This window comes from Impatiens glandulifera, chromosome 1 (assembly GCF_907164915.1).
Source record: "Impatiens glandulifera chromosome 1, dImpGla2.1, whole genome shotgun sequence".
NCBI lineage: Eukaryota > Viridiplantae > Streptophyta > Magnoliopsida > Ericales > Balsaminaceae > Impatiens > Impatiens glandulifera.
In genome coordinates this window covers 148,616,317-148,632,322 of record NC_061862.1, presented here as the reverse complement: position 1 = coordinate 148,632,322, position 16,006 = coordinate 148,616,317, and the positions used below count along the sequence as shown (strand labels likewise).

The window sequence follows — 16,006 nt, the reverse complement described above, 5'->3', positions numbered from 1 at the left end:
ATAAATTCACACGACTCCTAATATGAAGACAATTGTGAGACTTTACTATATGTTAACAATAGTCCCATCAATATTAAATTTACCATTTGGGTTTTGCTTGTCTTAATTTAGCAATTTTTTTTTATGAATTATCTGTTTTACCCTTCTATAATTTGATTTATTGCATGATTAATTCGAGTGATTTAGACAACCATGTTATCTTTTAGTTAAAAAACAAGACAGCTACATAATCACATTCAACCTAATTTTGGTCTTATGCCAATCTATTATACATTGAATGAAACACAATATTATACATTGAATGAAACACAATGTATGTAGGGGCTTAGATCTGCTGTTGCAGATTTGGTACTCCATCCTACACCACCTTCATAAAAAAATAATTATTTTATAAAATAAGTCAAAATTAATGAAGAGAGAGAATGGAAAATGAACATATATTATGAATATATTATGAATGTGAGTAGAGTGGAGCACCAAATCTGTAACGGCAGATCTAGGGTGGTATGTAGGAGTTTCGATCCTACAGAAAAATTAACAGCCAAACTAAAATCATCAAAATGCTCCATTATTTGTCTTGTTTTTTTTACTAATAATTCTATATATAATATATTCACAAAAATATTTCAATATTTTCTAGAACTTAGGAGATGCTTGGTTAGAGGTTTTCTCCTCAGAAATAAAATAAATTGAGGTATTTGATACCTAGTTTTGATACCTAGTTTTGATTCCACTAATTTGAAACAAATATTTTTTTCATGTCTATCCTCTAATAAAACCATGTGCATTTATCTCAACAATCCTTTTTACATAATTTTCCATGGAACAAGCCGTCCATTTTTACTTTTATTTTTTATAGTAATTGATAGAAAATAATTAACTTTTTCTTATTCATCTTATTAGGTTGAATGTATAAATCTTGGTGCTATGTGCCAAACTTAACAAATGGCACGATAATGATATATTGACTTCAGCGTCAACAACTTATAAAATAATATTAATTTAGTAAAATTGACTAGGTTTAATAATTAATTAATTAGTCTATGAAAAAAGTTTTTCTTTTCTTGGTTAAGTCTTAATTAGTTACCTTGGAGGCCATATTTATTATAATGCTTCCATAATAATTTAAAGCCACATTCTTTATTTATTTTTTAATTTCCTTCTTTTGGTTAATTAATTTATGGTAATTAAATATGACATTACGACTATGATTTTTTTTCCATGGGTCATTACCGTGATTATTAAAAAAATATATGAGAGAAGAAATAAAATATTAATTTGCATTAGAGTCGTGGTAAAAAATATTGGATTTCTTAGTTATAATTTTAATTATTATAAAATTTATTATATTATTTAAAATTAAAATTCTTATTTAATTATTTTGATTTTGTTGATGTTATTTTTGTAAGTTAATTTTCTATATATAACTTCTTATTTTAATTAATTAATAATAATTAATTCATTTAAAAAAAATATAATTTGTACAATTATTTCATAGAGATTTATGTTTTTTGCAAGGACCCTTTATTTTGGTTTTGTGGTTAAACTATCTTTTATTTTATGTGACTTAAATTAAATAACAATTGAATTTCAACTTTTGACTTAATTGGTTACGTGAACTCCTTCTATCCTCATTCTTAGTTATATCTGTATTTATTTATCAATAGGGCACATGTCACATTTAGGTTAGAAAAGTATTAAGTTAATCAGGATGATGAAAACTAATATTTATGAGAACTCGTGAGAAATTAAAAAGTTTGACACTTAACTTGAATTCTATAGATGTCAATATTACGCTACATAATTAAATAATTATTGATTCATTTCAAAAGTGATAAAAAATTCATTTCGAAAAACTAACTATTACCTCATAATGTAGTTTAAATGGCAAAAACGGTCCTAAGCGACCAATTGTCACGTATTTGATTTATCAAATAATGACAAAAAAAATCCTTAATGAGTTGTTGATATTGAACCATTATGATCGCTAACAATCAAGAAAATACAAATTAAATAGCGACCTGAATTATGTCCGATAAGCCCAAACTGGGATGCATTTGCTAAAGAGATTTGTAAACTTTAGTCCACGAGGCATTTTCATTTCCGAGGTTTTTGATGAATAGAGTATGTTGTGAATAACTCTTTACTAACAAATAACACGACTTTTACTTTTATGATTTGATTTCTCGGCTAAAAAAATAAAATTAAAAGATAAAAAAAACTTAATTTTATAACAACAAACATGTCTACCAATATTGGTATATGACTTTTTGCTTAGGGCTATATAAATATAATAATAATAATCAATGTCAAAAGGAGATTATTTACAAAGACTATTGATCAAGTTAAGTAGTTAGATAAGGATGCTGCTACAGCAGCCAATTCAAACATATATACGTTGTAATTTTTTATTTTTTTTAAAAAAATTCAATGAAATGAACAAAGTCATAATATAGGTACATTACATTCTTTGTTTTAAACATTTAATTTGGAAAAATTAATGTCTGCACGTAATCAAGAAATAATAGAAGCTAACGGGCAACTACGTATACATGAGGCGGCTGACTACCATGATCAATTTGTTCTATCTATAAATACTTGATGAATTATGCTTAATTGAATTCATTATTAATTAAATACCTAAATATCTCTCTCATTAAGATTGTATTATTAATGGCGAGTTCTATGGTACCGCTCTTTGTAACGTGCAATATTGTAGCACTACTTCTCATGAGTTGTTGTTCTTATGCTGCAATCGTCGAGCATAGCTTCCATGTATGTCATTCTCGTTCTATCTAATTATGTTGTTCTTAGTATTTTGTACGTTCGTACTTAGTTGCAAAACTAGCATACAACTTAACAAATTTGGTGTTCTTTGGTTATTATAGGTTATAGCATTACCGACATGATTTGTGACATTTTTTGTGTTTTCACGTTTAATGATAACTATGGTACTTCGGTTGATTATAGTTTTAGACTCAACTTCATGATGAATTGACATTATTTGTTGTGGATTTAGTTCTTTGAATAAACTCTTAATAATTTATTATTTATAAAAATAAAAATATTTTTTTATCAAATAATTCAATTTTTATAATCATTATTCAAAGGTTAACTTATTAGTTCTTTTTTTTTTTTATGCTTTCCTTTTAGTGTTTCAAATTTAATTGTGTTAATAATTACACTAATTTTTTTATTTAAATCTCAAGATCATGATGAAAAATATATAATTACATTTACAGGTACAAAACTTAACAGTTCAACGATTATGTGAAAATCGAGTTATTACAGCGGTAAATGACAGCTTACCAGGACCCATAATAAATGTTCGTGAAGGCGATACACTTATTGTTCATGCCTTTAATAAATCTCCCTACAATCTCACAATTCATTGGTATTATGCTAGTCATTTTCTCATTAAACATATTATTTCATAAATATATCATTTTTTCTAACTAATCATGTATAAATTGATAGGCATGGAATTTTTCAGCTATTGACAGCTTGGGCAGATGGACCCGAGTTCGTGACTCAATGTTCCATACAACCTGGAAACAACTATACATATCGATTCAATGTTACCGGACAAGAAGGAACCTTGTGGTGGCACTCGCACGTTCAATGGCTTCGTGCAACCGTCTATGGGGCGCTAGTCATTCGCCCTAGAGCCGGTAACTCGTATCCTTTCCCAAAGCCCCATAAAGAATACCCTATTCTTTTAGGAGAATGGTGGAATGCAAATGTTATCGATGTTGAGAACGAGGCTTTCGCTGTCGGTCGTGCACCTCAAATTTCCGATGCTTATACCATCAACGGCCAGCCTGGTGACCTTTATCCGTGTTCTTCAAATAGTATGTAACATGCACTTAACCTAATAGCTATTTTTAACGGAAAAAATTACTTCTTTTACTAAATTATATAGGTAGGAAATCCATTCTAATTTATAACTTTTAGGTAACATAATTTTCCTTATAGTAGGATGTCACATTTGCTATTATATTTCAATAATTGATTAGTTTGCTTCAATCTTAACTAGAAACATATCCCAATTGAAAAACAACCCAAAATGTTTATCCAAATTGATCAATTTGCTATTATTTATGATATTCTTATATAATCTTTTCTTCTATATAGAAACGCATCGAATAACCGTTCAAAAGGGAAAAACATACATGTTGAGGATCATCAATGCGGCACTTAACAACCAACTATTCTACAAAATAGCCAACCACACCATGACCGTCGTCGCAATAGACGCCGCCTACACCGTGCCATATGTAACCGACGTCGTCGTAATTGGCCCCGGTCAGACAACCGACGTGCTCCTATTCGCCAATCAACCCGCAAAAACATATTACATGGCGGCGCATCCTTACGTCACTGTCCCCGGAATAAATTTCACACAAACGGCCACCACGGGAATCCTAGTCTACGAGAAATCCGACTCGACTCTAACACCAATCATGCCCGATCTCCCGGCTTTCAACGATACACCCACGGCCCACAAATTCTTCACTAACTTAACCGGCCTTGCAAATGGCCCGCATTGGGTCCCTGTCCCACTTAACGTGGACGAACACATGTTCGTCACGATAAACCTAGGGTTGATCCGATGCGAAGCCAACCGCACTTGTGAAGGACCGGCGAACCAACGGTTCGGCGCGAGCATGAACAACGAGTCGTTCGTGTTACCTTCCGCATCGAGATCAACCATGCTCCAAGGGTTTTTCAACAACAACAGAACCGGAATCTATACTACCGATTTCCCCGATAATCCACCAATAGAATTCGACTACACGAACCCGATCAATGGCTTCAATCTATCACTCTTGTTCACATCAACTTCCACGAAAGTGAAGAAGTTGAAATTCAATTCGACCGTGGAGATAGTGTTGCAAAACACTGCCCTGCTTGGAGTAGAGAATCACCCTATACACATTCACGGATTCAACTTCTACGTATTGGCACAAGGATTTGGAAACTATGAAGAATCGGTTGAGGGTCGAAAGAAGTTTAACCTAGTCAATCCTCAAATACGTAACACAGTGTCTGTGCCAGTTGGCGGGTGGTCAGTGGTTCGTTTCACTGCGAATAATCCAGGTGTATGGCTGATGCATTGCCATCTGGACGTGCACTTTCCTTGGGGCCTATCAATGGCTTTTGAAGTTGAGAATGGACCTACTCCATCTACTACTCTGCCTCCTCCTCCTTTAGATCTACCTCATTGTTAATCACATGATTGCTTTGTTTATCATCATTTCATATGTTCATTTATTATTATTTGTTTCATATAAAATAAGGGTTTTCTATAAAGAGTTGACAACTCTTTAGGATTAAATGTAAAGAAATAAACATTGTCATTTCATATGTTGTTTGTTTTGATATTGTAATTTGTACATGACAAGTTCATCATTTTCAATAGAATGTTTGTTAATTCTGATGAAATTCTGACACTAGGATAGAAGAGACGCTATAGTAATTAAAGTTTGTTATTAAAAAGGTAGAAAATGATAAGAATAGAAGATTATACATGAATTGGAGAAAACCCACCTGATAATAATGGAGATTCTTGAAAAGCTAATGAATTGGAGAAAACCCAACTGATAATTATGGAGATTCTTGAAAAGCTAATGAATTGGAGAACACCCACTTGTAGGTGATCATCAAATTCTAAATTCTGCTTAAAAGAGGCTCAAAGAAGGTAAACTTGATAACCCTTTTGGTGTCTATAAATCCCAATTCAAGTCCATGCGAAAGGAATCCAAGTCCTATAGAATAAGGCTAATCTTAATTTTTGCAATTTGGGTTAACAAGTTAAACATAAACTTGGTTTAGTAATTTGGACAGTTTATTTATGATTATCCGAACCTAAACCCAATTTATCTAACTCAACTCGAATTAAATGTGATGCATTTAATGTACATGTTTATATTCAAATTAAATTAAAGTCACACCAAAATAAAAAATAAAAAGAAAGAATAACATAAAACTAAAAAAAAAATTTATAAACGAATTATCTAATCTATTTTGAGTTATTTCAATCGAATCAGGTTAAACATGTCAACTTTGAGTTATTTCAATCGAATCAGGTTAAACATGTCAACGTGTTTTTGTGTCGGTTCCAAAATTACTTGTCCTATATCTTAACCTTTTCTGTCTCTGGTTTCATGAAATTGAACGGGAAGCTTGGTGAAATAGGCAAGGTTATGAAATGGGCAGCAAGAATTGGTAACTGGGTAGATAAAGAACTTTCCTTTTTTACCATCTATAGCCCCAAATCAAGCACTGATCCAAACGCAATATGTGGGTAATTTAGTAATTTAACTATTAGGATATGGCAGGCAAATAATGAGTAATCAAGCAAACAGATTTCTTTTCACCAGTAAAGAAGAAGATGAAGCAGGGACTTCTAACATGGAACCCTTCTTGTCGGATTCTCTCTTTACCTTATTTAACGGCAACGTTCGGTCGGCGCTGTATGATCTCAGCGACCGTAGATTCTGTCCAGGAAAGAGAACTGACTGCCAAGGAGAGAAGACAGCTTAGAAATGAGAGGCGAGAGAGTAAACCTAGTTATAATTGGAAAGAAGAAGTGGAGGAGAAGCTTATAAAGAAGCCTAAGAAGAGATATGCAACATGGAATGAAGAACTCAATCTCGATAATCTGGCTATCACCGGTCCTGAATGGTGGGCTGTCAAAGTTATGCGGTCAACTGCTCAGGAAACTACTGAACGGTTAGCTCGCGCCCTTGTCCGAAATTTTCCAGATATTGAATTTCAGGTAAAAGGGTTTGTTTTGAAATCTTGAATTTCTTCCTGCAATGATATGCATTGAAGACCTATTTTCTAGCTTCATTCAATAATACCAAGTCCTTACCTTTCAATCTGTTTCATCTTCGATAATACAAAATCAGTCTCTGTCTGTGGTTTTCTCAAAACCCTTAACTCAACCCTGTAATTTGATCAACCATTTTCAGGTATATTTGAGGAATCTTGTCTGTTTAAGCATAACAACTTCAATTCATTCAATAATATCAACCCTAAACCTAATCTGCTTCATCTTTGATACTACAAAATCTGTCTATGTCTTTAGTTTTCCCAAAACATTTGGGTGTTCCTGCAATCCCTTAACTCAACCCTGTAATTGAGGTCAAAATTTGATAAACCATTTTCAGGTATATTTCCCAGCTGCCCAGGTGAAAAAGAAGTTAAAAAACGGAACAATTTCAATCAAACCAAAAGCTCTATTTCCTGGTTGTGTGTTTCTGAGATGCACACTGAACAGGGAAATTCATGAATTCATAAGGGAGTGTGATGGTGTTGGTGGTTTTGTTGGATCTAAAGTTGGCAACACGTAAGAAAATGGAAGAAATTATCAAATAAATCTATGAAATTTCATATCTCATTTGAATTTGTCATACAGGAAAAAAATGATTAATCTACCTAGAGCTGTATCTGTTCAAGACATGGAAGAAATTTTCAAACAAGCCAAGGAGGAACAAGAAAAAGCTGATCAAGCTTTTGAAGAAGAAGAAAAAAAGGAACAAGCAGTAGCCAGCCTCAAACCTGATGAACTAATTACAACATTCGTTGAATCAGGTTCTGAAAATGTCACAATATCAGTCACTAAGTCCAAGCCAAAAAGACGATCACGAAAATCATCAGATCCTACAAGTGATCAATCGACAACCACCCAAAATAATAAGTTGAGATTGGGTTCAAATGTTCGAGTCCTAACTGGTACATTTGCTGAGTTTGGAGGTATTCTTAAGAAGCTGGATAAGAAGACAGGGAAGGTAATTCTGTTAACATGAAATATCTAAACGAAATATTCTCTACTGTTTACTCATTTTTTACATTGTGTTCTTTGCAGGCAACAGTTGGGTTTACTTTGTTTGGGAAAGAAACATTGGTAGACTTAGATATTCATGAAATTGTGGCCGATTCATTAACATCAAAGGTAAGTTAACTTACTATTGAGGTAAAACTTCCATTTTGTGTTCAGATAGTGAATTACAGTAAGCAGAAGATTGGTTAATACAATGACTGTTATTTATTGTGCTTTCATGGATATATGAAGAAGAAGAAGAATGGAGAGTAGCTAGAACAACATAGATATATAATAGTTGCATTTTTTTCTTCTAATTTCCAAAACAAATAAGCTTAAATTATACTCTGCATAAGTCTAAATCAAGCACTGCCTTGCAATTCTTAGTATATCCAAATTCGAGATCGCATAATGACCTTGAACAGATCGCTTTCCTTCCAAAATCAGCAACAAACACCAACAATCAAAATAAGAAGATAAAATTTAAGTCCTATGCTTAAGCTAGATTTAATTATCTTCTTATCTCTTGATTTCTACCAATTCCAAAGAATGTAACAATATTATTATTCACCCAGGATTGAGTTGGCTAATATCTGTAATGTTTATATTTAGTCAATGTTGGGTATGTTTCACTTATTTCAAGGAGTTTGATATTTGTGCAAGGTGGAAGATTGATTATTGAGTTTTGGGCTTAGAGTTTATATTTTAATGGATAAGGATAAGGGCTTATGACTTTTCATTATATTTCTAGATATTGTAACCTAGGGCTATTTGAACATTCAAAGTGATTGAAAATCAACATTACCAATAACTCTATGAGGACCTTAGGTATTGTTGTTCAAAATCGATAATTCTTCTTTTATTCATTACCTATATACGGTAAAGTAATGCCATAATACCTGTCCTTGGAGAGTAATCTATTATATTAATTTTCAGGGATCAATCCAAAGAGAATGAGATCTTTTTGTTTTTCAATTGCTCTACATTCTTCCAATCCTATGGAATAGAGTAGCATATGTTTGGGGGAGAGCATATACACAAATATAATGAATTTCTTGAACAACCCAAAATAAAATAATTTCCACTTTCTCATGGAATACTTTTTCAGATTAAATTATCTCAATCTTAATCTGATTTTTTATAACCTGAATTAAATTAGGAAGCTTCAATAGAAATATTTTTTTATTTCGGACACCTAGGAAAAAAAGGCCATGTGTAGATAATGAAGAATCATAGGTTACGTGCACCAAGTGGCGGAATTAGGATTAGGGATGGCAATGTGTACCCTTATGATCGGGTTTGGGTATTTTAAATCGGGGTCGGGTATGGGGAAGAGAGAAGCTATCCGATCGGGGTTGGGGTTGGAGATGGGGAGTGTGCGAAACCCAAACTTGATACCCGGTACCGACTATATATATATATATATATTGCTAAATATTAATGTGATCTTTCATATTTCATCATTATTTTTATCATAATAACATAATTTAATTTGATCTTATTTACACTTCATCCTTGCTTACGCTTCACTATTTTTCGTACATTTTTTTTATTATAAAAAAATTTATTTCTCCTTAATCATTCTTTATCTTTCTCTCTTCATCTTTAACTATAAAAAAATATCTCTCTCATCCCTTCTTTATCTTCATCTCTTAATATTTTTCAACATTTCCTCTATATTTTCTTCTTGATTATAGTAACAATAAAGTTGTTATGTTCTTCGATATCTATAACATACTATATAAGTAAATAATGCTTTTATTTTTGTATATTTCGATATTCTTACTTTAAAGTTATTTATTGTTCAGTTATTCATCAATGTTTTTTTTTATCTTCATTTTAATAAAATATATAAATTTACACTTTATTCGGGTAATGAGGTACCCGACGAATTGGGGATGAGAAAGATATAAAGATACCCGTCGAGTTCGGGATCGGGTAGTAAAATGAAAATCGGGTATGGGGATGAGTACTCCACTACCCAGCGGGTAGGGTACCCGTTGTCATCCCTAATCATGATCAAATTTTAACATGGGCTCAAAATATTTAAATTTTATAATATTTTTTTTTAATTATATAAAAAATTGTTGAATATACTTGAATAGTTGGGCTTTGTTAATGGACTGACATAATTCTCTATTGGTTAGATTTTTTGTATTAGAGTTTCAGAGACCGAGTGTTATATAAACTTGTGTTATAACTCTTGTTTGATATATCATTATCTTCGTAACAATCTTCTCAATAATAGTCTCTCTTCTGTGTTGACGTAGCTAAGTTTATTTTGGTGAACCATGTTAAATTTTTGTCTGTTTATTGTTTACGTCATTCTCACGCATTCCGTTACAACAAAAATAACACAAGAAGTAACGATAACAAAAATATAAAATTAGGTACATACTAATAGAATAATTATTTTTTACACTTAAACTACAAGTGTAAGAAAATAATTGTGTCCTACGAGTGTTCATTTACTCGTCATGTCCACGAAAAGGTAAACCTTGCATCAAATAACATCTAAAGTTGTCGTTAATCGAGTATGATACGCAACCTCCATTACGTGCCTCTGTGCTTGTAGCAAATGTGAAATATTTTGTTGTTGATTTTGAAAACCTCAAATTGTGTTCTTGCGTCATTATCAACACTAGCGACACCACCAACATGTGTATTAAATATTTCAATCATTTTTCACCAATTTCTTATTCCTGAATTAGTAAATGTCTCATCTCTAACACGACATCCTCTATAAGAGTTTGTAAAAAAATAACACCAAAAACAAAAAGCAGCATCTTTTGATATGCTATACTCTAACTATGAAAACTCCTATATACTTTAGCAAATTGTTTTTGAGGATAACTATGATCAAATGGTTGACAGCTGATAATGAATGAATCAACTAAGTTACAATTTATGTGTTTATTATATTATGCAGTTTCTAATCTAGCTAATGATTTGATATCTTTAACACAATTTGTGAAAGTCTTACATTTAAAAAATGTTAAGTTTTAAGAGCCTTATTGGAACAACATTTAATAGTGGCATCTATATGAAAGTCATACCAACTAAGTTTATTGAAGAAAATTGTAGCCAGAACTGTTGTAAAAAAATCGCCGTTGTCGGGGATCGAACCCAGGTCACCCGCGTGACAGGCGGGAATACTTACCACTATACTACAACGACTTGATGTTGCATAATTCAACCTATTATATTTTTCTATCTTACTACTATCTATTTAAACCTATCATCTTCTTTCTATCTTACTACAAATCAATTCAAAAATAAGCCCATGTTGGCCCGATTTGGTTCCGCCACTGCCTACCTTCATAGTTCAAGTAACTTTAGGTTATAGTCTCTATTTCAGACCTACTTAAAAAAACTTTCTTGAGATGGATTGGGATTTCTATGGAAATGTTTTTTCTTTGTTAAATATCTCGTATGAGTGATTATTTAGATTAGATAATGTTCTAGAACATAACTTAGTTATACATATATATGGATAAATTTATTGACATTTTCTCGTTTAAACTTAAATTCTTGTTCAGCACTAGAAAGTGTTTTTAAATGCCTTTGTTAATGTGTATACAATTCCTATTGACCAAGGTTGCAACTTTCTTATGCAAAAAAACAAAGAAGCTTTTTTGTCACTAAAATTGAGCTCTCAATCAATAATGGACTTATTTTAATCTCTTTTATTTCCATTGTGTTCTGTTTTTTCCTTTTCTAAATATATAGTATCAGTGGGTTATCATGAGAGCCTTTCCACAGTCATCATCATCATCATAATATCATCAATGGAAATTGTTGAGTGCCATTAACAATAGGAAATATGCTAGTTCCTCCTCATCAGTAAATTAAGGGTAGGTGAATTAATAAATGTAAAAAAGAAAGAAAAAGAAAGTGAGAGTTATGGAGGAAGCAAGAAAATGACCTCACTTCATTGAATTGTCATTATCCTTTTTTTTGGTTTGTTGGGGGGGTCACCTTAAAAGAACAACTAGCCATGCTGTATCTTTATTTTTTGAATTCTGAATTTATTAGGTCAAGAAAAGTAAATTTACTGAACAGAAGAAGTAAATGGGTAAAGCACGCCTAACAAATTGATAAAATTTTATATTTTTTACTGGAAACTGGAAAGTATATATATTGCTAAAGTGGGCACAATACTCAGTGTGCTGCTGCCTGCTGTCTTATAAAAAGGTGAAAATAAAGGAAACCCTAAATCACTTCCAAGGAATCCTTTCTTGTCTTTTTCTGTTTTTACTAATAAATGACAATTCTCTTTTTTTTTTAAAAAAAAATGACAATTTTAATTCTACCAATGCTCTAGAGCTTGTTTGATCACCCAATATTATATAGTCAAATAGTCAGATCTCTTGTTGACCAAATATTTTAATGAAAGTTTATTTATTTAATAAAAATACTTAAAATATATTATTATTTATTACACAAATCATATTTATTATATATATATATATATATATATTTAAGTAGTTCATGTATATTAAAAAATTATAACATAATTTATTATATTTTTTTTGATTTACAATTTAAAGAAACATTCAAAGTTTAACAACAAATAAAATGACTAACAAATCATAAAATGCTTTATAAAATTATGATTCAAGGGTATTAACCTATAATATAAAATATTTGTGTTTAATGAATAAAAAAATTAATTAAAAACTATTCAAATCAAACAAATATTAAGCTAGTTTGTGTAAGTGGTTTTAATTTTAATTTAAAAAACTACAGATATTACATTTTAATCATGAAATTATTAAATTTAAATATAAACCCATTTTAAAATTTAAATAAATTTAAATAATTCATTTTTTATCAAACAATATTTTTCTAATATAAAATTAGAAATACCCTATAATTTTTTATTAACTAATTGATTTTAGGATTAAGGATTGAAGAAATAGTGTTTAATTTGATGAGTTTGGAATGTAACAATTATAATTTAATGGGTTCAACTTTTTATTTATTTTAATAAAGAAAAGACTACATTTTTACTATAAAAAAAAATTGTCATTGAATTAGATGGTGATATTAAAACATATAATAACTCCCCTTCCTTCTTTCCTTCCACATTAATTAATCTGAATTAACCATTCTTGGGTTGCAGTTAAAGATTGGTTCTTGGCTCTTGCTTTACAGCCATGAAAAGAGTTAATAAATAATCTCTCTTGCTTTAATTGAATGCAGTATAGTTGATGAGGCCCACATGAAGTTATTAATAAAGAATCTCTTATTTATATTCCCTTGCTCAGCTGCTACCACCAGTGGACAGGAAAAGGAAAAGGAGAAGGAAAGCGAAAGAAAGAAGAGAAAAGAAGTAAACACTCGTATTTAATCTTCACAACCTCCAAGCTTAGCTCACTGACCCACCCACCACCACCACCCATTTTCACTCATAGCTTCTCTGTCTGGCTCCTTTCTCAAGAACAACAACAATTAATAATGGGTTTGTGGATTGGATAGTTTTTTCCTTTCAAACCCTAAAGAGAAATCCCCAGCAAAAAGACAATCCAGCCAAGTTCAAAGTTCAAACCAAGTTCAGAAATGGCCAGGCCTTTCAATTCAAGGTACTTCCCATTCCTCCTTTGCTGTTTACTAGCTCTTATTTGTCTCCCATTCATATACCCACATCGCATTACCAATTCCACCTTCAATTTCAATCATTTCGGTCAAGATTCTCCTCACTTTGAATCACATCTCGCCCTTTACGGCCATGCCAAGGTAGTCTCCACTTCGATTGAGATCTCCACTGGCCGTGTTGTTTACAAAAAACCCATTAATCTGTTTGATGGATATCCAACCAGATTGTCATCCTTTTCTACTAACTTCTCCTTTTCGATCTCATCTGGAAAAGGGGTTGTTTTAGCTTTCTTTATGGTTCCTATTGGGTTTCCTCTAGATTCATTTGGGGACATGAAAAACAAAAACAAGACTGTTCTAGTTGAGTTCTACACTTTCATGAACAACAGCAACAAACATGTAAGGGTTAACATCAACGGTTCTGCATCGAATAAGTCTGCAAATTTGTCATCTCTCAATCCCAGCTTGAATGAAGATAACAAAAAACTGCAAACATGGATTGATTACCAAGCGGGTTCGAAGAGGATTGAGATTAGGGTAGGCAGAACAGGTGAGATTAAACCAATTGAGCCATTACTTTCATATCGAATCGATCTTTCTCAAGTATGGAAAGAAGGGGAAATGCTTGTTGGCATAAGTTCATCAACTACAAACACATCTAAGACATCTAATGTCTATTCATGGAGCTTTCAGATGAGATATGTCCCTAATTGGATGCATTCATTTCCGGTGGATCCAAATTCTTTACCTGAGAAGACAAAAACACCCATTTCTCCTCCTCCTAAGCAAAAAGAGTGTCTATTTAGGATCCTGTCTGCCCTATTATTCGGAACTGCTTGTGGAGCTGCAGGAGCATCGTTTGCACTGTTTCTTTCGACGATTCTGAGGAATAGGCCACAGCCTGTTGCTCCAGAGGAGATGGCTGAAGAACTTGAGTACAAGAAGCTTAACATAGTAGCTGTAGACCAACAATCCATCAAAGATGGTAAGATGTAAGCTTATTATTATTATTATTTGTGTAAATCCATATTTTGGTCTGTTTGTTGTGTGTTGTCTGTCTGTGTTTAGATGCTGTAATTTGATGATCAACCATCCAAATATGTTTGGTTAAGCTCTGTCTTGTCTAATATTTGCTGTGATCATTTAGGTACAGCAGCTTCAGTTTAGATTCAATTGAAAACCACTTTTAATTATATCTCATCCTTATTGTAATGCTGATTATTTTGTTGTTGCTTCAAACTTAAAAGGTATTAGGTACAAATAGAAGGAATACCTCACAAAATAGGTTCCCATTTAGAATCTGTGTTGGTTAGACTAAATGCCTTAGACTATTGGATTAAAGATGCATTTTGTTTTGTTTTCGTAGAGTTTCTAATTTCTGAATGAAACCCTAATTGCTTGTTGAATCATATGGACTTTAATTTATGCTTTTACACATGTCATGACTTGTATTTCTCTGATAGGTTTTACCAAAATATATGACCAATGTTATTGTCGGGTTTGTCATATTTAATGGAATCATTGGTATTTATATTTTGTTGTCGACATAACATTTTATTAGTAGTGATACTAAAACTAGGTGCGTAACTAAAAATTGAATCTAAACAAGGCCAAACCGACTACAATCGAATTCGCCATTTATTGAAACGGGTTGGGTGTTGAAACCGGTCGGGCGGCTTTAAGGTGAGACAAACTAGGCAGCAGCTGCACAAATAATTTTAAAAACTATCTTACTATGGTTTGAGTTTAAGACTAAACAAAAATTATTATAACATTTAGTCAAAACTTAAGTTTAAATATAATAAAATATCATATTAGCTGCACAGTGGTTCTAGATGTGAATTTTAAGGTCAAACCATAAGTCAAGGTATTGAAATAGAAGTCAAGGACTCTTTTTGTTCATGAATTAATTATACATTCAAATGGTTAGGGAACAACCCACCAAAAACGCCTAAAATTGGAATTAAACGAAACAATGTTACTAAGTTTGTTAATATATACTTAATTAAAAAAATCATAAAACATTATTTCATCTAAATCAACACTCTAAGATAGTATAAAAAAAATAATCTCAAATCCAACTTCGAAATTGGTCATAAACAAATAGAGAAACTCCGAATTAGTGAAACATTTACAATTTCAGATATTTCAATTTAGTTTTTAAGATTTTAACCATTGAATCTACTCTCTAACCGAACTGACCAAACCAATAAATGGTAATCGACTATGTGAGATTTAAGATTTAAAACCGATGTCAATTATTTGTAACATACCATTTGATGAAAAAATAGGTCTAATCAAACTTTTTAGACCATTAACTAAAAACAACCCATCTTAATAAATAAAAAAACTTGTAATATCAATAACAATTAGAAAATTTGGAAAATTAACTATCCACCACCACTAAAAAAAAAAAAATCTAACTAAACATAAAAAAAATTAATTCCCACTAACTTAAGTGGGAGACTCATTAGAGGAATGGACAATAATACAAACATAATAAGTTCATTTAAAAACACTTTTATTGCTTAAACTATTATCATTTTTTATAATATATGAACTACTTAAAAAATAGTGTTT

General features: G+C 31.6%; 3 protein-coding genes and 1 non-coding gene across 4 annotated transcripts; 3 read left to right on the top strand and 1 right to left on the bottom strand.

The window, feature by feature from the left end:
- The first annotated feature begins 2,673 nt into the window (after nt 1–2,673).
- On the top strand, nt 2,674–5,305 carry LOC124914558 (laccase-7-like). Its single transcript, XM_047455139.1, has 4 exons — nt 2,674–2,775; nt 3,243–3,394; nt 3,478–3,851; nt 4,135–5,305. The coding sequence occupies exons 1-4, from the start codon at nt 2,674–2,676 to the stop codon at nt 5,229–5,231; spliced, it is 1,725 nt and encodes a 574-aa protein (XP_047311095.1). The 3' UTR covers nt 5,232–5,305.
- Nucleotides 5,306–6,361: 1,056 nt separating this feature from the next.
- Nucleotides 6,362–8,637, top strand: LOC124920088. Its single transcript, XM_047460492.1, has 4 exons — nt 6,362–6,781; nt 7,176–7,354; nt 7,424–7,796; nt 7,874–8,637. Exons 1-4 carry the CDS (start codon nt 6,395–6,397, stop codon nt 7,967–7,969), a joined length of 1,035 nt encoding a protein of 344 aa, XP_047316448.1. The 5' UTR covers nt 6,362–6,394; the 3' UTR covers nt 7,970–8,637.
- Nucleotides 8,638–10,933: 2,296 nt separating this feature from the next.
- On the bottom strand, nt 10,934–11,005 carry TRNAD-GUC. The gene has a single exon. It is a non-coding gene; the product is annotated as a tRNA-Asp (tRNA).
- A 2,095-nt stretch (nt 11,006–13,100) lies between these two features.
- Nucleotides 13,101–14,619, top strand: LOC124920087 (L-type lectin-domain containing receptor kinase IV.3-like). The gene has a single exon (XM_047460491.1). It carries the CDS (start codon nt 13,391–13,393, stop codon nt 14,420–14,422), a length of 1,032 nt encoding a protein of 343 aa, XP_047316447.1. The 5' UTR covers nt 13,101–13,390; the 3' UTR covers nt 14,423–14,619.
- The last annotated feature ends 1,387 nt before the right edge of the window (nt 14,620–16,006 follow it).

Coding starts and splice junctions, on each gene's coding strand:
- LOC124914558 (XM_047455139.1), top strand. CDS start 2,674: ATGGCGAGTTCTATGGTACCGCTCTTTGTAACGTGCAATATTGTAGCA. Junction 2,776..3,242: donor TCGTCGAGCATAGCTTCCAT/GTATGTCATTCT, acceptor TTACATTTACAG/GTACAAAACTTAACAGTTCA. Junction 3,395..3,477: donor TACAATCTCACAATTCATTG/GTATTATGCTAG, acceptor ATAAATTGATAG/GCATGGAATTTTTCAGCTAT.
- LOC124920088 (XM_047460492.1), top strand. CDS start 6,395: ATGAAGCAGGGACTTCTAACATGGAACCCTTCTTGTCGGATTCTCTCT. Junction 6,782..7,175: donor TTCCAGATATTGAATTTCAG/GTAAAAGGGTTT, acceptor AACCATTTTCAG/GTATATTTCCCAGCTGCCCA. Junction 7,355..7,423: donor GGATCTAAAGTTGGCAACAC/GTAAGAAAATGG, acceptor TTTGTCATACAG/GAAAAAAATGATTAATCTAC.
- LOC124920087 (XM_047460491.1), top strand. CDS start 13,391: ATGGCCAGGCCTTTCAATTCAAGGTACTTCCCATTCCTCCTTTGCTGT.